Here is a 25,009-nt window from a genome sequence, read left to right on the forward strand (position 1 = left end):
GAACACCTGCTTTAAGACATATAAATAGAACTATTCAACAAGCTTGTTTAAAGATGGCCTATAATACCCTCTAAAGAGAAAGGCAAGCAGAGGTCCTGCGAGGTCCAGTCTTTTGTTTCCATAATGGTCTCTATCATCAAGCTCTCTTCTTCCCAAAGCAGCAAGAAGCAGTCGATGCACCATGTACCTGAAGCAAAAAAACAACAACATTTTAATCAAAACTTAATTGCTTATATCATACATACCTACTGCAATAATTGTAAAGAAAAACCGTACATACAAGACCATATTTTAAACATCCATAACATCTGAGCAATAGCAGAATACAGTGCAGGTATTAAAATTTCTGTAAAAACAGATTGTGCTCAACCAGCTCTCCAGTAATTGTCCAAAAAAAATATATATATTAAATTTAAACTCTGAACTCACTGAATTTTTTTTTTTTTGCAATTCATAAAAACAGTTGCGCTTACCGGTAACATCTCTTACTGGAGAGTTTCAGGACAGCAAACGAGAGACTGGCTCCTCGCTTCCACAGGAAACACTGCGTCAGCCATCTTAAAAATCCACTTCCCTGCCAGCCCTTCAGTTTTTCAAGAGCACCTCTGGCCAGCTGGGGAGATGACATACAAAATAAAATGGTTCTGCTATTCCTGTGTTGAGCCCCCTCTCCAAGAACCCTAAACATCTGGGTAGGTAAACTGTGAGGTCCTGAAAGACTTCAGGAAAAGACATTACTGGTAAGCGTAACTTTGGTTTTCCCTCTGCGTCTTTCAGGACCTTGAGGATAAACAAGCACTCACTGTTAGGGTGGGACTATGGCTTCCAAGACTTTTCGACCAAAGGATTGCTCTTTTGCCGAGCCCAGGTCCACCCTGTAATGTTTTACAAAGTAGGTAAAACTGGACCACGTTCCCGTTCAGCAGATCTGCTCTGGCGTAGCTCCAGCCCTTCACACTTGTGAAACCGCCATAGCTCTAGCTATTGGGAGCCTTTGGGAACCTCTTTGCCCGCTAAAAGGCCAGATCAGTCTTGAAGACCATTTGACCCTGAACAAAAAAAGGGGGGGGGGGTCCTAATTGACAAAGATTTCACCTCGTTGATCCTCCTGGCAGTCGTTATTGCTACTAAAAAGTCTGTTTTAAGAGTTAGCAAATTTAGTGAACATCCTTCCAGAGGTTCAAAAGGGAACCCCCACTAGAGCCTGCAAAACTAAAGACAGGTCCAACTTTGGGAAAGGTGGCCTCTGCCTACTCCGTGCCTTAAAGAACCTAACCACCCAAGGATTGGAGGCCAGTGTTTTTTTCCAAAAATGCACTTGGGGCCAATACTTGGCTTTTCAAAGTGCTTAACCACTTCCCTACCGCGTCATTGTGAAAGGACGGCGGCAGGAACCCCTCCTCGATCCGGGATGACGTCATGTGACGTCCTGGGCTTTGTGGGGGATATCTGAATGATGCCTGCAGCTAGGAGGCATCAGATATCCTTCTCTTCTGCACAACGTAAGAACGATCATAGCGGCGATTCCGAAGCTAGATCGTTTTTACAGGCGGCGGGAGGGGACATCCCCCCCCCTCCCGCCGCCATCCGGTGCTTCTCCGGGCTCTCCCGTGCCATCAGGGGCCCGGAGTACGAATCGTCCGGCGCTTGCAGGAAGCATAGAGATGACTGGTGACCAGATGGTCACCAGTCATCTCTATGACCGTCGGAGGACCCCGGGCGCGATGTGATGACGTCACGCCCGGGTCCCCGTAAGTAAACAAAGCCGCAATTGCGGCTGCTAAGCAACAGCAAGCATGAGATCGGTGAATTTTTTTTCACCGATTTCATGCTTTCCAGCCTGGAGGAGAGATGTGCGGTCTTATCGACCCCGCATCTCTCCATAAAGAGGACCTTGTCACACATATTCCTATTACAAGGGATGTTTACATTCCTTGTAATAGGAATAAAAGTGATAATAAAAAAAAAAAATAAAAAAAAGTGTAAAAAAAGATATGTAAAAAAAAAAAAAAAAAATGTATTTAACGCCCCTTAAAGCGTGACATGTTAGGTATCTATTTACTCGGTGTAACATCATATTTCATAATTTACAAAAAAATTGGGCTAACTTTACTGTTTTGTTATTTTTTTAATTCATGAAACAATTTTTTTCCAAAAAAAAGGCATTTGAAAAATTATTGCGCAAATAGCGTGCAAGATAAAACGTTTCAATGACCGTCGTTTTATTCCCTAGGGTGTCTGCTAAAAAATATGTTTGGGGGTTCTGCGTAATTTTCTAGCAAAAAAATTATGATTTGTACATGTAGGAGAGAAGTGCCAGAATAGGCCTGGTATGGATGTGTGTATAACAGCCCTGTATGGAAGTGGTTAAGTCTGCCCCACACTGTAGGAATTCCAATACTGTGATGGTAATTCGTACTTCAAAGGAGCTTTCTGTACACCAGTCAAAGCGCCTCCAGGTCTTCCAGTATATCAGGCATGTCTCCTTTTTCCTGCTACAGAGTGGAGACCAACCTCTCTGAAAAACTTTTGGCTTTTAGCAGCTCCTCAGTAACCAGGCTGCGAGGTTCCACCACTCCACCCGGACACAAAGTATCGAACCCCTTTGAGAAAATATATAGCACCTGGAAAATTTTCACTAGCACATCCACCCCGAGAGTGCCTTCCGACCTGTTCAGTTAAAATTAAGCAAACAAACATATTCGCCAGCACACCCAGGATCATTTAAAAAACGTCCAAAAATGTATTTCATATTAGCGATCCAAAAAGCAACGTTTCGAGGTCGCGCAGGACCTCTTCGTCAGGCAAAAGATATAAACACAATGCAACACACAAATATATATAGAAAACTGTCACCAATGAAATCGTGTGAAACATAAAACCCACCCATCCCAATCACCTCCTCCCCCCCCCTCCCCCCAATCAGGAACCTTTATTGATTATACTATGTGAGTTACTTGTTTGTAATTAGCCACTTGTAAATTATCAGGAAAAAGGTAGCAGGTAGCATGGGGTGCCGACAATCTAACCCCCGCTGTGCTCGCCAGCGAAATCCTCATGGGTGAACCACATATATCAGGGCGTCAGTATATCCCCCCGAGCTGTTTTTGCGATCGTAATCACAATCGCCAAGTTAGTACTTACATTCACAATACGATCGCCAACGACCAATCATATCGTGCCCCGCATCCCGCGCATGCGCCTGGGATGCAGGAAACCGTCACGGAAGCCGCCGTTGTCATAGAAACAATGACTCAAGGGCGCCGCACGTAAGCTTGACCCAACAATCTGGGTAAATGTGACAGTGAGGCTTGGAAAGCAAGCTGCTGTCACATGGCTAAAGGGGCCGCGGAGAGTTACTAAATGGAGAAGGTTTGGTGCGCTCATCCTGGATTAGAAGCGCAGACAAAAGAAATTAGAAAAAAATTAGAAAAAAAAAAAAAAAATCGAAAAAGAAAAAAAAAAAAAAAAAAAGAGGGAAAAAAGTAGAAGGAATAAATAATAGTGATACAAAAATGAAAATTAAAGAAACTAGATGAACAAAATAGAAAAAAATAGAAAAAAAAATGAACAAAAAATAAATAAAAATAAATGTAAAAATAAAAATGAGCACAAAAAAATGAAAAAAGAAAAAAAAGAAAAGGAAAAAGGGAAAAAATAAATCAAAAATAAGATAAAAAGTTACCAGGATGAGCAGACTAAAAAGTGAAAGATGTGACATGTAGACACTATGCAAAGAACTAACAATCCGGGTAAAGACACCAACAGACAAATGGTTGCTACGAACGAACTGTATCGATGTATACACTGTCAAAACCTGCCCACAGGTCTAAGTTGATGGGGTCATCGTCCATACATAGCAAAATGCACAATGTCTACATCATCGACATGAAAAGAAAAAAAGTAAAAAACAAAAGAAGCCCAATGGGGCTGGAAAAAATAATGGTATAGACAATACCATATGGGGTGTCATTCATAATAAACAATGGCAAAGTTGAAAACTTAAATCGGTAAGACTAATACATACAGGAGATCAGTATGCGGTTGAAAATGAAAAAAACACTGAATAGAGAAACCCAATAGACGGACAAAAAAGGCTCAAAATAGGGGAGCCTACTGGAAGACATAGTGACCCATCAGCGATCATCAATGAAGCACGTCAGAGACAGATTGGTGTTCAACCCACCAGGTTGTACTGTCCCCAACGTATGTATCCAATACGCCTCGCGGCGAAGTAGTGATCGATTACGATCGCCACCTCTATAGGGTGCGTTGACATGTTCAATAACCATGCCACGAAGTTCGTGGACCTGGTGTTTGACTGTCACAAAGTGTAAAGCCACAGGTTTGTTCAGATCTACCTGTTCCCCCTTGGAGGTTTTAGTCAGAGCTACCCTAATGTCGCTTCTATGTTTTTGGAAACGCTTCTTAAATGGGCCAATAGTCTTCCCAATGTATACCAATGTACAGGGACATTTCAAAATAGACACAAAAGTCGGTGTTGCAATTAAAATATTTGCATATGGGATAGCGACCTCCCATATGCGGATGTGAAAAATATTCTCCACAAATAAGGGAGTTGCATACATTACAGTTGTAGCATCTAAAACACCCGGTTTTATGGGATATTTTAGTTGCGGTCTTAGCGTACTTGTGTCGTGGGTCAGCCTGTACTAGATCTAGTAACGTTTTTCCGCGTTTGTACGCCATCATTGGTTTGGTCTTGATTTCAGGACCCAAAGATCTGTCTGACTGCAATATTTTCAGATTGCGTTCAGTGGCGCATTTAATTGTGCCGGATTCTTGATTGTACGTATAGACTAGCATAGGGCAAGAAATAGACCTAGAACTTTTGCTACTGCCTGTTAGTGCCTTATCCAGAGCTTGATCCAGAACTGATTTGGGATAACCCCGTTCAAGGAATCTCTGGTACATGATGTTTCGTTCCTTCTTTTTATTCTGCTCATCTGAGCAGATCCGTAAGACCCGTACAAACTGCGAGATCGGCAAATTATGGCGTAAGTGTGTGGGATGTGCACTCTGAAAATGTAATAGAGTGTTTCTATCAGTAGGTTTAGTGTATAGGGATGTGGTCATGACACCACCAGTGATGGTGATAAGTACATCAAGGAATGGAATACATTCACCCAAAATTTCTGGATTAAACACAATCCATGGAAAAACACTGTTAATATACTCCACAAATCTCACAAAGTCCGTCTCACTTCCCGTCCATATGAAAAAGACATAGTCTATATATCTCATCCATTTTTTGACATATCGGTGAAATAAAGGGGATAGATAAATATACACCTCTTCCAAATAGCCCACAAACAGGTTAGCAAAAGAGGGAGCAGCGGAGCTCCCCATAGCTGTCCCTCTAATCTGTGTGTACATCCTTCCTTCAAATCTGAAATGATTATTCACCAAAATAAATTCAAGGCATTCAATAATAAAAGCACTTGGTAACCCAGGCGAACCTTGTTTGGTCAGGAAGTGTTCAACCGCCTGAAGACCAGCCTCATTGGGTATACAGGTATAAAGTGAGGAAATGTCCATTGTGGCAAGCTTCCAACCATCATCAAACGTAGAGGAGGGACCAAGTTTGTCAAGGAAATCACCCGTGTCTCGGATGTATGCTGGTAGATCCTTGACTAGCGGTTGTAGATAATAGTCCATAACTTGGGCCAATGGCTGGGTAACAGAACCAGTACCGGAAACTATGGGCCGAAATTTAAGGGGCGTGATGCCCTTATGGATCTTGGGCAATCTATATATAACAGGCATACGAGGAAATTTGTTATACAAAAAATCAGCTACCTCGTCTGTCAACCAGCCATTAGCCCGACCGATACCGATCAGTCTCACCAAGCCATTCTTAGTACTCAATAGGGGATCACTCCCCAATAATAGGCAATTAGACGTATCCGCCAACATGGAAAGCATTCCCTCCCTGTAATCACTGTAGTCCATGATGAGCACCCCCCCCCCCCGCCTTTGTCGGCGGGCTTAATTATGATGTTCCTGTCATGCTTGAGGGATTCTAATGCTACAAAGTCCATGGGTCCCAGATTGGTCTGTGCGTTTTTGGAGGCTTTATTAACAACGTCATGTTTGATCGTCCTAATGTAGCTCTCGATCGAATGAAATTGTCCGGGAGGAATGAACTTGCTCTTTAGTCTAAATGGAGACGGAGTTTTAGAGGATGTCATAGGTTGATTGTGAAAGAATTGTTTAAATTTTCAAAGTGCGTTCAAACTTGAACATCTCTACCTCAAAGTCAAATAAATTTAATCTATTGGCAGGGCAAAAGGATAGACCTTTGGACAACAACTTAGATTCGCCCTCAGTGATTGGTCTTGAAGAAAGGTTAATCACCGGGCACGACCGGTTCCCCGTCTCGTGTTCATGCGAGATGGAGGGGGGACTAGATTTCTTGATGCCCCTCCTGGATCTATGTTTCCGCCGGCAACTGGAAAAAGGTTTCCGTTACTGGCGTTACCAGCGGGGTTGCTGCCTGCAATAGTCCCGGCCTCACTGTCACTCGATGGATTCTCGGTGGGTCGATCACTCTGTTAAAATTGAGTTCTTGCAGTCTCTTGATGTGAAAAGATCCACGTTGTGGTTTTCAGCTTGAAGACCTCCTGGTTAAGGACCAAACTGCTCTCCTTCAGTGTACTTCTGCTGAGGAAGTCTGCGACTTTCTCCTCTTTTAAATGAACCGCGGAGAGGGACAGTGCATTGTGTTCGGCCCAGCTCAGGATTTCTGATGCCAATGATAGAAGGGCACTGCTCCAAATTTCGTGTTCTCTTTTGTTTATATATGCTACCAACGAGGAGTTGTCCGAACACAGCTGTATGTGGTGGCCTCAGTGTTACCCCTGGAAGGTTAGGAGTGTCTTTACACAGCCTTTGGTTCCATCCAGTTTGAAAACCTTTGGAGTTCCTCTCCCTTCCAGGTACCCTGTGTTAGCAGGGGCCCCAGGCGTGCACCCCATTCCCTTGCATCCGTGGTCTCAATCTTGGTGACCATAAAAACCCACAGTTGACCCTGGCACAGGTTTGCCATCCCACTCCACCACCACAAAGATATTTTTACTTGTGGTGGTTATCTTCACTGGGACGTCCAATGATGCCTGACTGTGGTCCCAACACCTCCAGTATGAAGCTCTGCAGGGAATGAAAGTGTAGTTCCGTCCGCTGTACTACTTGAATAGCTGAAGTTATTAGCCCCAGTGATGACATTGCCCTTCTTATTGTCACCCCAGGCCTCTCAAAGTCCTTTGTCAGTTCCAGATCCCAGGTTAACTGTTCTGGGGAAGCCACAAAAGAGGATTATCGAGATGCCTCAGACGGAAAAAGCCAGGGACTCTGCCATGACCTTCATAACAATGCAGGTCGAGGAGGATAGGCAGAAATTGCAAGTGGACCATTTCTCATCCAACTCATACTGCCAGTCAGTGCAATTTCTGAAACCCCTCTGCAATCGGGATTATGAATATGGCCATCTCTAAGGTCTATAGATGAGATGTAGCAATTTGGAGGTAATATTGCTCTGACCAAGAAAATGTTATTCATGTGGAATCTTCGGTAAACCAGACTGGTTCAAGGGCTTTAGGTTCAAGATAAGTCCACTTCCCTAAAGGTTTTCATATTACGAAGATGTGCGAGTAAAACCTCTCTATTTTGTCTGCTGGGACCCGGCGTATTACATTCTGGCTTTCCAACTCTGACTCCAACAGGGCCTCTGATTTCTCCACACACCTGGGAAGAGCTGTGACCTGGAGTCTGCATGGGGTAGATCTTAAGAACTCTAAGTGGTATACCCTCCTTACAATCCCCAGAATAAGACCGCCTGGGAGGAACCCACACCAGCCAGACTGTCATTAAGTTTTGCTGGTCTGGAGGGCGAAAAATTGCTCCCTTTTTGCCTTTGCCACCAGGGTATTTTCTGACCCTCTGACTTAGGGACCCCCACGTGCCTTTCAATGCAAAACCCCTTTGGCTGAACTTAGAGTTTGCGATTGACTGGAAAAGATGTCCATCAGCTGTGCGATTTAGCAGGTCTTCCAGACCGGATCCAAAAGGTAAATTCCCTGTTAGCGGGATACCACAAGAGTTTGCGATTGACTGGAAGAGATGTCCATCAGCTGTGCGATTTAGCAGGTCTTCTAGACCGGATCCAAAAGGTAAATTCCCTGTTAGCGGGATACCACAGCTCGACTTTGGAGGCGTTATCCCCCTGCCAAGTCTTAAGTAACAAGGCCCTTAGTGAATTGGCAAGGGGCAATGATCTGACAGATATGGATGGATTCTGCCGATGTGTCCGCTATATAGGCCACCCCTCTAAGCAGCATGGGAAAGGAAGATCGTATGGTCTCCCTAGAGGTCCCCGCTTCTATGTGCACCTGCATCTGGGAAAGACAGTATTTTAAAATTACAGGCCACCACCGTAATGGCCATTGCTGGCTTCAAATTTCCCATGGATGACTTCCAAGAGTTTTTTAAAAGGGAGTCCATCCTTTTGTCCATAGCATCTTATATGGCCAGATGATCATGCCTGAACACCTGGGAAAGAGCTGCATCCAGTTTTGGATTCTTGTTCCACACAAACGCTGGATGCTCTGACAATGGCCTTTTCAAGGCCCTGAAGAAGGGATTCCTTTCTGGAACAAGTCACTTTTTTGGCTGCATCCACCAGAACATCATGGACAGGGAAAAACCTTCCTCTTCTGTTTGCCCATGCCAATACATCAGATCATGGAGCGTCAAGGGCTTTTTGTCAGCCCAAATTCCTAGTGTGGTGTAAATAGACCTCAAGAGTTCTACCTCCTCTAGGGAGTGTTTGTATTGTGAGGGCCTACTGGACTCACGGGCCAGTCCTTCCCCCTCTGACACTGCCTAGGAGCCTGAGGCCACACCATTTGGTTGCTCCCCCTTCTCCTCCCTGGAGTACCCTGGAGTCCATTCATCTCTGGAAAGGATGACCGGCAGACCTGGTGCCGAACCCTGCGCTGGTAGAGCAGCTGATGCTGTTAAAGGGGCCACTGAGGGCTGTGGGAGCTGGAAACCTTCAAAAATGCATAACACTTAAGTCTAGGTATCCCCCCAACGTGGTCCTACAGGGGCATTTCCTTTTAGAGCCATAGAAGCTCTTCGACTTGTCTGCAGTTTTACCCTGAAAAAACAAACATTGGGGGGGGGGTCTGTTAGCAGCTGTTGTGGCTTCCAACCCCCTTGACAGCTATTCTTCAGGAACAAACCCAGGGAACTCCTGCCCCCCCCCCCCAGGGTCATGAGGCTCCCTCTGACCACCCAAAGGAAACCCCCCCCCATCATAGGATGGGGGTTAGCTCCAGGATGGATACCGCTGTAACAGATGAGCGGGTTTCACTTCTAGAAGATCACATTAGAGATATGTAGGCGCAAGTTGCAACACTAGACAGAAAGGACAACCTTGAAAGGGGTCCTCTGCTTGTTGAGCAAATGGTCAATAAGGTTGATGTGGAGGGTGGAGAGGCAAGTCAGGATTATCAGATAGGAAGATGGGTTAAATGTAGTTAGAGGGAGTGGAAGGGGCTCACAAAAAAAGATGGAGGTGGCAAACACAGAGGTGGCAGCTCTAGAAGTCACTGCTACCCCCAACAGCCAGGAGAGCAGCCCATCTAATAGGAGGTGGTAAGGGGAGTGCAGGAAGGCCTAGACAGCTGGTGGTAATAGGGGATTCTATAATCAGGACTGGGGGGGGGGGTGTTGATGTTGGGCAAGACCCAGCCGTCTTGGACCACATTGGAACCAATGACAGAATACATGGAAGGTGGAGGCTCCTTAATCAATTTAAAGATCTAGGCTGAAGCAGAAGGGAAGGACCTCCAAGGTGATATTCTCTGAAAGCTGAATGCATGGCTAAAGACCTGGTGTAGGGGGGGCGCATGCGCGAGGCTCGTGATGGAAGACGTGTCCTTCTAGAGCTCCGCACTCCCCGCCACTACAACGGGTTCTGACTGACGGACGGGACCGCTCGGCAACCCCACTTTTTCTGGCAATCCCCTCCGGTACATACCCAGCACCTCCCGGGATGGTCCTGACCGGACATCGAGGCAAAACGAAGCCTAAACCCATCAAGGAGGCCTTGGCCCGCGCCTCGTCCAAGATGGCGGCAAAGGCCCTAGCTAAGCAGCTCGCAGCTTCCCCGGAAAGATCCATCCGTGCTGACAGTGACGACGATGGGGACACTGAAGCACACCTTGGCGAATCTCCTACACTACCGCCTTTAGGTATGTCACAAGGGGACTTTCTTAAATATATGGAAGCCATGCTTCATAAAGCGCTTAAAGTCACCTCGGATCAGAACACCAATAGGCTGTCCCGGGAGATCAGGGAGCTTGGTCAGCGTACAGCGGACCCGGGTCGATGACAGAGCTGACCCTCCAGGAACAGGCCCAAGAGCAGGCGGCTCTCCATGAGGAGAATGCCACGCTTCTCTCGCGTTTAGAGGACGCCGAAAATCGTTCCCGCAGGTCTAATTTGCGTATCCGCAACATCCCTGAAACCGTGGATGACCTGCAATCATTCTCCATGGCCTTGTTCCAAGAGCTTGCACCCTCTATCCCAATTGAACGCCTGGAGTTTGATAGAATCCACAGGGCCCTCACCCGCAGCCAGCAAGATGGCCCCCCCCCCCCCGGGACATTATCATCAAGCTGCACTTTTTTCGCACGAAGGAACAATTGCTTGCTGCTGCACGGAACAAAGATACCCTTCTGTTCCAGGGCAATACCTATCAGCTCTTTTCTGACCTGGCCCCCCTCACTATCGCTAGGAGATGGGCGATGAAGCCCCAACTGCAAGTTCTCATCCAGCACCACCTCAAGTATACTTGGCGGTTCCCCTTCGCCCTGCAATTCACCCACCAAGGCCAACAACACTCCTGCACATCACCTGAATCCTTGCAACGCCTCTTGGAATCCCTCCACCTAACCGTCCCTGCTCAAACCAGCAGAGACTAATTTGCCTCGCACCCTTGCCCGTGATGCCACCCATCCATACTCCTTCACCCCGAGGAGGGCACAGCAGGGTCCCTCCTCTGTTCGCAAGGGGACCCCTGCTCGCTCCCATAGGGATGGAGCTCCTGACCGTCAATTGTATTCGCCTCGCTGAAGAGGCTTGTTTAACTTTATTTTTTCTTGCAGGTCTCTCCTTTTTTGTTTCTTGTTTTCTTCCCCAGTGCCGGACTGAACTTTTGGGCTGAAGCTTACTGTTGCGCACTGTCCCACCTGCAGAAGAACTGTCTAGCTAAGCTTGGAGAGACTGCCGATCCTGGTTCTCCACTCTTCCGGAGGGAGACAACTGCAATCCTGTGAAGCCTACAGGAGTTGCTCAGGTCCAGTCCTTTATCCCTTTTTTTTTTTGTTGTTTTCATTGTCTACCATTTTTCTTTTTTGTCGTTTTTCCTACTACTATACTAAGTATATGTATATTTTTTTTATTTAGCCTTCAGTCAACCCACCTCGGGCCGCAGCTTTTTGTGGCCCGGGGCGACCAAGACACATTTTTGCATCCGCCAGCCAGGTTTACTTGTACACCATACGTATGCATTTGTGTGTTACATACATAATTATGCCCTCATAGGTGTAGTTCCATTCTTATGGTTGTTTATGGTTGTTTAGTTCACCTATAGGAGCCTCTGGTTCCTACCAAGTGCCTTGGAGGGTACCCCCCTCCGGGGTTTATGACTCAGGAATGTTGCTTCCCCTCCCTACCCTTCCCAATTACCCTTTATCTTTCCCCGATCATCCTCCTGCCCACATAACGCCATACCCTCCCTTACCTTCCCCTGCCTCCATTCCCTACCCCAACATATCCTTTGGTTTTCCCCCTGAGAGAATGGGTTATTCTAGCACCCAGGTTTAGGACCAGGTGCATACCCTCTGATATATAATGGTATACACACTACAAATGTTACTTATGTGCACCTTTGGTATTGATTTGACAATTTCATTTCTGTTACCATTCTCATTTTTGGAAAAATGTTCGATTTACAATTACTGTTTGTTGATCCTTTCACGTTGACACGTTAGGTAACCTTTATATCCCCCGTCTGTGGCGGGGAGCAGTCATTGCTCCCTCTTTCTACGGTGCACCCACACCGAGCTAGCTGGCTGGCCGGTGGTTGGTGCACTATTTGGTCGGGCGACAGAGTTTGACTCTCACCCTTCCTTATGCTTTCTGATTTGCCCTACGAACCCCCTTCCCTTGTCTTACCTTTCTGCTCCTTTTTTCCTCTTCACTCTGTCGGCGTGGTCCCCTGATGAGGTCCCAGAATATTATTTTCTTTAGTCTTAGATGGCCCCCTTGAATGTTCTTTCCCTAAATGTCAAGGGCCTGAATTTTTCCAACAAGAGGGTTAAGGCGTTTCAAACATTTGCCTCTTTGAAGGCAGATATAGTGGCCCTCCAGGAAACTCATTTTTCTGAACGCAATACTCCAAAATACTTTGGCCCTAAATACCCTCAGGTGTTTACTGCCTCAGCTAGTACAAAACACTGGGGTGTTCTCATTGCCTTACATCATTCTATCCCCTTTTCAGTGACCTCAGAAATAAAAGACCCTGAAGGCCGCTATATTATATTGGTTTGCTCCAAGAAGTCGAGGTTACTCTCGTCTCCTACTACGCTCCGAACACCAACCCAATCCCCTTTTTTCACACCTGTTCCAGGTCCTACGCTCCCATTGCAAGGGCACTCTGTTTTCATGCAGTGACTCGAATTTGGTACTACAGCCCCACCTGGACAAATCCCCTTACGGAGCGTGATCGTGATCAGTACTCTCCCTCTCTACGCCTTTGGAAACTTCTCCAATAGGCCTCCTTACTCGATTCATGGCAGGAATGTAATCCGACTAAGAAAAACGACACGTTTTATTCTTACCCCCATAAGTCATTCTCTAGAATTTACCATATTTTGTATCGGTTGCCTCCTCTCCTATTTTGCTTAGTTCCACCATTCAGTCTATTACCTGGTCAGACCACTGCAGTGTTAACCTCAGTCTCGTCCTTGATTCCACGCTCTAAAGATCGTACCTGGTGTATGAATGAAGCCCATCTTACTAACCAGTCATACTGTTTTGATATCCAAATTGCCCTAACTGAATATCTTCAACACAACTCCACACCTGAAATCTCCCCAGTTCTTTTGTGGGAAGCACACAAGCCAGTAATTAGGGGTAAATGTATCTCGGTGTCGACCCACTTAAATCGTGATAGGAAATTACAGTTGGCCAAGCGAGAACACGACTTTCACCAAAGTTTCCTTCGGTTTCAATCCTCCCCCTCTGAACCCAATAGGATAGCCATGGAAAGGGCTAAAGTAGAACTGGACCTGTTGTTGGCCGAGTCTGCGGATAAGGCCATCCGCAGGTCTGCCCACACCATTTATACTAAGGCCAACAAACCTGACACCTTTCTGGCATTACGCCTCCATCGTCCGGATAGAGCCCATGTTCCCATCCGGCTTCGTACAGACAAGAATTCATTTACCAGCAATCCTGTTAAAGTTTTAGCGATCTTCCGTCGGAAGCTGGAAGAGTTGTATAAAGCCCAGTCTTCTTTCTCCCCGGTTGAAGCTGAAGCTTTATTTCAAGACGTCCCCTTACCAGCTCTGTCTGACTCTAATCGTGAGCTTTTGGAAAAATCTATAACCATGGAGGAGGTCATTTCGGCTATCAAAACTCTCAAGCCCCATAAGAGACCTGGTCCGGACGGGCTCTCGAGCAATTACTATAAGAAATTTGTTGTTACTTTGGCCCCACTCCTCTTTAAAGCTTTTAATGCAATCCTGCAACGGCATTCGTTTGGTCGAGACACATTGACAGCCATTATAGCGATGATACCCAAACCCAACTCGGATAATACCCTGTGGTCCAACTTTAGGACTATCTCGCTGCTCAATTTGGATATTAACATTTTAGCTAAGATCATGGCCTTACGCCTCAATCCCATCATAGGGGGAATGATACACAAAGATCAGGTGGGTTTTATTCCCCGCCGGCAAGCTAGTGACAACATTCGCAGGGTAGTTCTGCTTCAACATGTTGCTAGAAGCCGTAAAATCCCTATGCACCTGTTGTCTCTTGACATCAGGAAGGCATTTGATACAGTCTCGTGGCCCTACCTAAATTTTATACTCACCCGATGGGGTTTTGGTCCACATTTTTTGCAATGGATGGGCTCTCTCTATAGCCATCCTCAGGCATATGTTAAATACTCTGGATTTTGTTCTGATAGTTTTCAGATTGGTAGGGGCACCAGGCAAGGCTGCCCCCTATACCCCCTGCTCTTTGCCTTGGCAATAGAACCATTAGCTGCTTTGATTAGGTCCAGCCCTGAAATTAAAGGACTAGAGATTGCTTCTACCTCCCACAAGATTTATTTGTGGATGACGCCCTCTTAATTGTAACTTCCCCCCGTCTAACCCTCCCAAGCCTACAACGAATTCTTGATAAATTTGCTAAAACCTCTGGTCTAGAAGTTAATCAATCTAAGTCGCGGGCCCTCAATGTGTCTCTCCCCGACCGATGAGGTTTCTTATCTCCAAGAATATTTCCCTTTCACCTGGTCCACTGTCTCTACCATACCTAGGCATAAAATTGACTGGTGACCCAGCCTCTCTTTTTCGATCCAATTACCTTCCCATGCTGACACAGTTATCGTCTTTGCTAGATTCATGGAAACCTTTATGTGTGTCTTGGCTGGGCAGAGTTGCTGCTGTCAAGATGTCCCTGCTTCCTAAGTTACTTTATCTCTACAGAGTCCTCCCGATAGCTGTCCCGTCTTATTACCATAGGATTATTCAATCCCGGGTCTTCCGATACATATGGGGCCCCATTAAACCTAGGGTTTCCAGATCTATCCTTCTCCGCAATAGGCTCAGTGGGGGACTTGGGATTCCCAATTTTCTTCGTTACTATCAAGCCTCCCAGCTGGCCCAGATCACCTTGCTTCATGTGTCCACTGAAATTCCTATATGGGTCAGTCTGGAAGCTATTGATATTTCTCCCCTATTGGTCCACAATTTACTATGGCTACCCCCGTCGGTCCGTGCCTCAATAACAAATCCGATCACGCGTCACTCACTCAAAATATGGGACTCCTTACATACCTGATTCCATTTAGTCTCCACCCATGCCCCTTTACTCTCATTTTTTGGCCACCCACTTTTTTATCCTGCTTTCGCGGAACCAGAATCCTTGCGGCTTTGGTCCCAAGCAGGGCTACACCGAATTTGCGACATAGCAAATAAAACCACACTGAAGACTTTTTTGGAACTCCAGACCCAAGTTAAGTTACCCTCTGTTGAACACTTTCGTTACCTCCAAATAACCCACTTTACTCGTACAGTGGTAGGTGCTTGCTCCTCATTTGACAGTATGTCCTATGAGAATATATGTAACTCAGATCCACACGCCCCTGGCATTATTTCACGTATCTATAGCCATCTCACGGCCCCACCCTCTGAACTCCCTCTATACGCTGCACAGTGGTCTAAGGACCTACATGTAACATTGGAACCGGAGGACTGGGCGAACATTTGGGCCCGCACTAAGACCTCCACTCAAAACGTAATGGCCCTGGAGGCCAATTACAAGGTCCTCATGAGATGGTCCCAGCTAGGATAGCTAAATTTTCACCTTTGTACTCCCCTGTATGTTTCCGAGGCTGTGGAGAGAGAGGTACCCATGAGCATATCTGGTGGTCATGCCCCGTTGTACAACAATTCTGGAAATTGATATTCCGTATGGCTTCGACCCTCTTACACGACACCCTCCTCCCTGATCCATCTTTGGCCTTGTTAAGTCATATTAGTGGTGACTACACCAGAGCCCAAGTCCGCCTCCTACTACAACTAACCACGGCTGCTAAACAATAGCCAAGGCTTAGAAAACCCCTAAACTTCAGAGTGACCCAAGCAATGATCCATAGTAAGACTGAAGCAATTGTTCTGGACAGAATCCCACAACATGATAAGGTATGGTCCCCATGGGTGGAGTATTTTCTCCCCCCTGACTTTGAAGCCACCTTCCCTATCCCATGAACACCGGGATGATCTCATAATTTGACACAATGACCCGTTGGGGGCTCACCCGTCCACACCGACACTCTTCCCTCCTTCTCTTTACTTTTTCCTCTTTTCTCTTTCCCTCCTTCTACCTCTCACTTCTACGGTTCTCTTACCCCGCCCTTGTCTCTTAGGGCTCCTCTCCCCCTACATTGAAACCTTTTGTTTTTTACACAAGGGCGACACGATGACGTGTAGCCCTCCATTAGCCTTTAGTTCTCTAGTCTTAGACTTGTTGAGTACGGATTATTGTTCTACACCACCTTTTGGAATAGAAACGTGTGCTATGTAATTTTGGATTTATTTGTCCCTATTCATTATGTCTCCAAATACCTCCGTTATAATGTCTTCTCTCATTATGTTGCACTTGATCCCCTGTTAAGTGATCCCGCATAATTTCCCCGGTATAGTTTGTACACGTTCATACCATTATGTACCACTGTATCTCCGCTATTGTTTTATGCGGAAATGTTTGCTTTTTATTCTGTACTCTATTTTTTCAATAAAATACTTGAACAGAAACACCTGGTGTAGGGAGGGGGGGATTTGGGTTTCTAGAGCACTGGGTTGACTTTTCATTGCGGGGGGAAACATATACTAAAGATGGTTTGCACCTGAATGGAAGGGGGTCTGCTGTGCTTGGGGGGGGGGGGGGGAGAGGTTTATGAGAAGGCTGGAGGAGTATTCAAACTAGGAGTGAGGGGGAGGGCGAATAGAATTCCATCGGGCAGACAGGTCAGTTAGGGGTCAGACATTAACGGAAGGTGGAATGGGGATAGATGGGGGCAGGGTTATGGCAGGTGACAAAAAAGATCCCATGTCGCAGACAACCATTGGGAATTATAGTGCAATTTGTACTACTAAAACAGATATGAAAAACACCAGAGAAAAATGTAATAATGCATTAAAGTGTTCACCAATGCCAGAAGTCTGCCAAACAAAATAGGAAAGTTGGAAACTCTGGTGCATGAGGTAGTCGGTATTGCCGAAACTTGGCTTTATTCCTCACATGACTGGGCTTTTAATATATTTCTGGCAATGCACGCTTTTGGAGAGACAGGGTAAAAAAATTAAAATCAATGCAAGAAGTGATCTTAAAGCGAGAGTGAAAGAGGACCTGGTTGATGGAGAGTGCGATTAGTCTGAAGCATTGTGGGTGGAACTGCATATAGATGTGCGTAGTTCAAAGATAATCATTGGAGTGATTAGACTACCCAATGTTAATGGGGAAGTGGAGATTCTGCTCCTTGCAGAGATGGAAAGGGCTGCAAGGGCTGGGACGGCGATAATGGGGGCTTTTAACTTCCCAGAAATTGACTGGAGTAACGGCACTGCTGGGACAGTTAAAGGGGCAAAAATGTATAAACCTATTACAGGAAAATGTTATGGTCCAGTTTATTGAGGCACCAACTAGGAATGCTCTGTTGGACCTGGAAATCTCAAACCATGCAGAGCATATGACTAATGTTCATATAAAACGGAACATATTTTGGCCCGTTGCCATAACATGATTTAATTTGATGTTAACTAAGCAAAAAACACACATGGGAACGATAAAAACATAAACTTCGAGAGCAAATCTTCCAAAGATGAGAGCTGCTCTCCAGGACTTAGACTGGGAGGGAATATGTGCTTCAAAGAGGCACAGAACATAAATGGGAATTCTTCAAATTGACCGTTTGTGAACTCACTGCAAAATATATTCTCATGGGCAATAATTTTAAAAGTCTAAAAATACAACTTGTGACTCACAGCCAAAGTTAAAAAAGCTATAAACAATAAGAAAGGAGCTTTTAAAAATATATAAAAATGAACGAACACTAGTGTCTTTAAATGTTACAAAGAATACAAGGATGTAAAAAGTAAATAAAGAACGCAATAATTCAAAAACTACAGACAGATTGCAAAAGATAGGACAAACCCCCAAAAATTCTTCAAACATTTTAATAGTAAAAAGGCGCATGTAGGCCAGGGATATGCAATTAGCAGACCTCCAGCTGTTGCAAAACTACAAGTCCCATCATGCCTCTGCCTCTGGGTGTCATGCTTGTGTCTGTCAGAGTCTTGCTATGCCTCATAGGACTTGTAGTTCTGCAACAGCTGGAGGTCCACCAATTGCATATCCCTGATGTAGGCCCTTCACAAAATATGCTAGAGTGGATGACTGTGGACAAAGAAGGCAAATTAAATACTTTCTTAAGCTCTGTGTATACAAAGGAGCATGGGGGAGCTCATGTCCATAATGGGGGTGGCATTGACACAGCCCCAAATGATCCACAACTGCTAAAAAGGGATATATTCCAGAAATATTTAGACAGAATAAAGGTGTATAAAAGCAACTGAACCAGATGGCATCCACCCATGGATCCTAAAAGAATTGAGCTCTAATTTTAAAGCCATTGTATCCTATTTTTAGTGACTCATTAATGCAGACTCAATGGTCGGCGAGCAGGGAGGTTCACCGAGCTGTGAACCTGCAAAGCTGTGCCCCCACCCAAGATACGGGGAGGCTACATATGTTGGCGGGATAGGGTGCCGACGTGTTGGGCTTACGCACCCAGGGACATTTCAGTCCCCCAGTTGAGCCTTTAGTCGGCAAGGGAGGGTCAACACGCGGGCCCTGACTGACGCAAAAATATCGCTTCTGAGCGGGGACTGAAGGACTCTGCCCACGGCACGGCTCCTTTCTCCTGGTGGACTGAGGGAGGAGAGTGCTCTCACCCCCAGTGACATCCTTGATAATGTCATCCAACGAGGTACCAAAAAACCTCCAACCCCTGAAGGGTAAATCAGTCAGAGCATTTTAAGATGCTAGGTCAAACCAGCAATTCAGCCAAATCAGGCAGCACAAAACCACCGCCGAAACAGGCTCTGGACATAAGATGCCCCGTGTGGCATCACAGACATATAGAAGGCCCTGGACCAACTGGTCGGCCAGTCTAATTTAGGGGAGGGAGCTGGTGCTTCTCCACAGTCTGTGCAAAACCTTGCCCAGAGTGTCAGAGACACCAAGGTTACAACCACAACAGGTCGCAATGCATACCCCAGCATGGTAAACATGGAGCGGGTCAGCGCCTCGGACCTCCCATCAATAAGATCCCTGAAGACAGGGGTCCCTTCTATAGGGAGAGCAACAACCGGAGAATTATTAATATATATATATATATTTTTTAACTCTCCTCAAAAGGAGGAAAACCCCAGGCGCTGAGGAACTAAAAAGACTTTTGCGGCATTTCCCATTCCTTATAAATGAACTAGTCAAAAGGAAAAGCTTCCACAGAGCAGTCCCATTTGCACAAAAAAGACCGAGCCCTCAGAGGAAACCTCCGCTGCACAGACAGCATAAGGGAGTTCCATACAGCACACTGACAAGTGCTCTACATACATGTCATAGGAGTGTGGAAGGAAACCGGATTAACCGGAGAAAACCCACGCAGACATAAGGAGAGACAAACAATTGGATAGTGGCACTGAAAAACAATACAATAAAAGTAGCTAAAATGCACAATCGTTATACAAAGAGAGGAACCTCCTGAAAACAAATATATAAAAAACGATAATAAATAAATAAAACCTTGGGATTGGACTGGAACATGGATGTGGTAAGGGGAAGAGATCCAGTCCTATGCAAAAGCAGGTGGTGTTAGTCTGTAATCCGGGGCAAAGCCTTCACAAGTTGGGGAGATGAGAGCAAAACTCCAGTGTATGCAAAAGAGGGAGAGAGAAGGTGCCTCCAGGTTAGTAAACATAAAAGCTTTATTTATACAAAAGGTGCAGCATCCACTTACAATCAAGTAGTAGAAAAACGGCATGTTTTTGGAGTCGCTTAGATGATGTCTTTCCGCGCTCGATGGTTGAGAGTGCCTGTATGTCAATCCGTTGTCCGGTCGAACGGTCCTGTAGTAAAATCCAGCTGGTATACTGCAGCGTTGTAGATGGGATTTGGAAAAAACATAGGCCGCGGTGACGTCACTAGGATGCGACGACGTTTCAGAGCCGGCGCTTGTATTTGACAGAGCGCGCTCCTTTTTCAAGCAGAGGCTGAAGGGAACTACATGCCTTTTATGGATTGAGGATGTCTGCCATCTAGTGGCGAAGGACCACAATTGATCCTATCAACATAGGAAGCACAGAACTCAACCACATGAAGTAAATGAATTGGATATAAGAAATATATATAAATGATAGACATAATATGTAAAATATATATGTAAGGACATATTTAAGCATTGATGGGTTGTAATAGAATTTAGTGAGATTGATGGGAGATTTTTTAGAATTGGGGGTTAAAATTGAAAAATAAAACTTGAAATAAATTGTAATAGGAGAAGTAACGATAATGAAAATAAGAATAGAAATCTATCTAAAAAAAAATACACAAAATTTATACACACACACACACACATATATACATATATATACACACACACACACAAATATATGTGTGTGTGTGTGTGTATGTATATATATATATATTTACACACACACACAATATATATATATATATATATATATATATATATATATATATATATATATATATATATATATATATATATATATATATATATATATATATATATATATATACATACACACATACATATATATATATATATATATATATATACACACACACACACACGTGTGAGTTTTAAAAATACATGTGGTAGGATAGGTATAATTGTTTTATAAGTATTCCAACCTTACTCTATAATTTAAAAAAGATACGGTAAAATATTATGTTTATAAAATAAGGTATTATATTAAAATAATTGGTTATTAGTTGGAGATGATCAAAAATGGGTTAAAGGAAGATGGGTATTACACGTTTTTTTAATTTAGACCTCCAGATGAGGTTTGGTTTATAGTTGGAGATGACCAAGATAGGTTAAAGGAGGGTGGATATTTTGAGTATTTAGTTTAAACCTCCAGGTGAGAGGGTATCCAGGGTATATATCCAAAAAGTTTCGCGTTCACAGAGTCTATAAAACCTCTCTGCCTCTGTCAGATTTGTTGGCATTTGTTCTACCACCCAAATCTGTAGGCCTTCAGTAGACCCTTTTTGACATTTTGCAAAGTGTTGGGGAACACTATGCATATCTATCCCTCCTTCGAGTTTCCTGCGGTGCTGTCCAAACCTCTGTCTGAGAGGACGAATAGTACGTCCTACATACAGGAGTTGACAAGGACAGCGGAGGCAATAGACCACATGGTCAGAAGAGCAATTACGGAACTCGCCAAACGTGTATGTTTTACCCTTTCTAGAAAAACTCTTCTGACCATGCCGTACAAAAGCACACATTTTACATAAGACTTTTTTACATTGGAACATGCCAAGTAATGGAATTAGGCAAAGTTCTTGCCTTATATTGGAGGGAATGGGTTTGAGCTTACGCGGGGCGATTTTATTTTTAATATTAGGTAGAGGTCGACCGATATGGGTTTTTCTCTGGCCGATACCGATATTTCAAAATTGGGGCGGCCGATGGCCGATATTTTAGGCCGATTTTTTTTTTTTCCTTTTTCATTATCTCAGAAAATCTAGGTTGGGGAGGAGGTTATTGTTTAGGGTGGAGAGGTGGAGTGCAGCCTATCAGTGTCCATCAGTGCCCACCAATGCAGCTCACCAGTGTAGCCTATCAGTGTCCATCAGTGCCACCTCATTAGTGTCCACCAGTTCAGCCTGTCAGTGCAACCTCATCAATGCCTACCAGTTCCGCCCATTAGTGCCACCTCATAATTATAAAAAAAATTAAAAAAATACAATCTTGGTCATTTTAAGAAGGGGGGTACAGAGAGGTGGCTGTAGAGGAGGGGGGGGTACAGAGAGGTGGCTGTAGAGGAGGGGGGGTACAGAGAGGTGGCTGTAGAGAGGTGGCTGTAGAGGAGGGGGGGTACAGAGAGGTGGCTGTAGAGGAGGGGGGGTACAGAGAGGTGGCTGTAGAGAGGTGGCTGTAGAGGAGGGGGGTACAGAGAGGTGGCTGTAGAGGAGGGGGGGGTACAGAGAGGTGGCTGTAGAGGAGGGGGGGGTACAGAGAGGTGGCTGTAGAGGAGGGGGGGTACAGAGAGGTGGCTGTAGAGGAGGGGGGGTACAGAGAGGTGGCTGTAGAGGAGGGGGGGTACAGAGAGGTGGCTGTAGAGGAGGGGGGGTACAGAGAGGTGGCTGTAGAGGAGGGGGGGTACAGAGAGGTGGCTGTAGAGGAGGGGGGGTACAGAGAGGTGGCTGTAGAGGAGGGGGGGTACAGAGGTGGCTTTACAGCCAGCCTCTCTGTACCCCCTCCTCCACAGCCACCTCTCTGTACCCCCCCCTCCTCCACAGCCACCTCTCTGTACCCCCCCCTCCTCCACAGCCACCTCTCTGTACCCCCCCCTCCTCCACAGCCACCTCTCTGTACCACCCCTCCTCCACAGCCACCTCTCTGTACCCCCCCTCCTCTACAGCCACCTCTCTGTACCCCCCCCTCCTCTACAGCCACCTCTCTGTACCCCCCCCCCTCCTCTACAGCCACCTCTCTGTACCCCCCCTCTACAGCCACCTCTCTGTACCCCCCCTCCTCTACAGCCACCTCTCTGTACCCCCCCTCCTCTACAGCCACCTCTCTGTACCCCCCCTCCTCTACAGCCACCTCTCTGTACCCCCCCTCCTCTACAGCCACCTCTCTGTACCCCCCCTCCTCTACAGCCACCTCTCTGTACCCCCCCTCCTCCACAGCCACCTCTCTGTACCCCCCCTCCTCTACAGCCACCTCTCTGTACCCCCCCTCCTCTACAGCCACCTCTCTGTACCCCCCCTCCTCTACAGCCACCTCTCTGTACCCCCCTCCTCTACAGCCACCTCTCTGTACCCCCCTCCTCTACAGCCACCTCTCTGTACCCCCCTCCTCTACAGCCACCTCTCTGTACCCCCCTCCTCTACAGCCACCTATCTGTACCCCCCTCCTCTACAGCCACCTCTCTGTACCCCCCTCCTCTACAGCCACCTCTCTGTACCCCCCTCCTCTACAGCCACCTCTCTGTACCCCCCTCCTCTACAGCCACCTCTCTGTACCCCCCTCCTCTACAGCCACCTCTCTGTACCCCCCTCCTCTACAGCCACCTCTCTGTACCCCCCTCCTCTACAGCCACCTCTCTGTACCCGCCTCCTCCACAGCCACCTCTCTGTACCCGCCTCCTCCACAGCCACCTCTGTACCCGCCTCCTCCACAGCCATGTATTGTGGAGAGGGGTGGATGGTGCTGGGCGTGGGTGGGGATGCATTGTGGAGAGGGGTGGGTGGAGATGCATTGTGGAGTGGGATGGATGGTGCTGGGCGTGGGTGGGGATGCGTTGCGGTGATGCGATGTGGAGAGGGGTGGGTGGGAATGCGTTGTGGAGAGGGATGGGTGGTGCCGAGTTGAGGAGGGATGGGTGGTGCTAGGCGTGGGTGGTGGTGCGTTGCGGAGAGGGATGGGTGGTGGTGCGTTGCGGAGAGGGATGGGTGGTGGTGTGTTGCGGGGATGGGTGGTGGTGTGTTGCGGGGATGGGTGGTGGTGTGTTGCGGGGATGGGTGGTGGTGCGTTGGGGGGATGGGTGGTGGTGCGTTGGGGGGGTGGGTGGTGGTGAGTGGCGGAGAGGGATGGGTGGTGGTGCGTGGCGGAGAGGGATGGGTGGTGGTGCGTGGCGGAGAGGGATGGGTGGTGGTGCGTGGCGGAGAGGGATGGGTGGTGGTGGTGCGTTGCGGAGAGGGATGGGTGGTGGTGGTGCGTTGCGGAGAGGGATGGGTGGTGGTGGTGCGTTGGAGAGGGATGGGTGGTGGTGGTGCGTTGCGGAGAGGGATGGGTGGTGGTAGGCGTGGGTGGTGCTGCGTTGTAACGAAGATGATCGATTTGCAGTGCATTGTGAAAATGAAGAGGATCTCCACAATGTAACTGATATACACCCAGTCATCCTCATCCATTTTCTCAATGCCTCAGCCAGGTTTCCCTTTTAAAAGGAGTTTAAATAAATTCTGCAGGGGGGCACAGTAGCACATAATTTGGGCAACTTACCCTCCATACATGCTGGTATCATACATTAATTCTATCAGCATGCACCTAGCCTATTAGGTGCATGCAGATAGTATTAGTGTATGATCAGCCAATCATTGTTTGGAAATTGGTGCAGGCCCCGCCTCAGCAGGGAAGGAAGACAGTGCTATTGCTGGCAACGATCTCCTGCTGGGGGGAGTTACATTAGTCAGGCGGCAGTGTAAGCCAATCATTGTTTCTCCCTGTCCCTAATACAGCATGCCGAGGGAGTGGGCGGGGGAAAGGCTGGCGGCGCGATGCCGGTGCAATCTATGTCCCTTCTGTGGTGGCCGTGCAGATGGAGAAATTGGATGGGAGCGGGGTCCGTACTGCAGGGCAGGCTGCCATGCGGGCCGGACACTTGTGCCGCGAATCGGCCGATATATCGGTCGACCTCTAATATTAGGCGCTCTCTTGTATGTTATCGTAGGGAATTTGGGGAGAACAGATTTTAAATGTAGGTCTTCCAAGAGGACCGGCCAATGTTTTTTTAGAATTTGTTCCATTTTTTATGGTCATGATGGAACCTGGTAGTGAATCGAACTGAGTGATCTGAGATGTTATTTTTTACATTATGTTTTATTGGCTCTTTTTGATATTGGATATAGGCTTCTTTAATCAGTGAGTCTGGATAACCTTTATCTTGTAATTTTTAACTGTCCTTGTTCTTCAAAATCTGCTGTGCTGGTATAAGTACGTCGAAGACGACAGAACTGGCCCCTTGGGATGTTAATTTTCAATTTGGAATTATGGCAACTTTTATAGTGTAAAAGTGAATTTCCGGCGGTAGGTTTGGTATAATTTCTGGCATGAATGATGTTGTCTATATGATATAATTCTAGATCT

The 25,009-nt window shown here is 46.4% G+C and overlaps 1 protein-coding gene across 1 annotated transcript in view; it reads right to left on the reverse strand.

The window, feature by feature from the left end:
* POLR2B (RNA polymerase II subunit B) overlaps positions 1–25,009 on the reverse strand; it is a 601,249-nt gene that overhangs the window by 396,592 nt on the left and 179,648 nt on the right. The window contains 1 exon segment of the mRNA XM_040322519.1: positions 68–187. Within this exon segment, the coding sequence (XP_040178453.1) occupies positions 68–187 (120 nt within the window).

Source organism: Rana temporaria, chromosome 1, assembly GCF_905171775.1.
Source record: "Rana temporaria chromosome 1, aRanTem1.1, whole genome shotgun sequence".
In the NCBI taxonomy this organism is placed as follows: domain Eukaryota; kingdom Metazoa; phylum Chordata; class Amphibia; order Anura; family Ranidae; genus Rana; species Rana temporaria.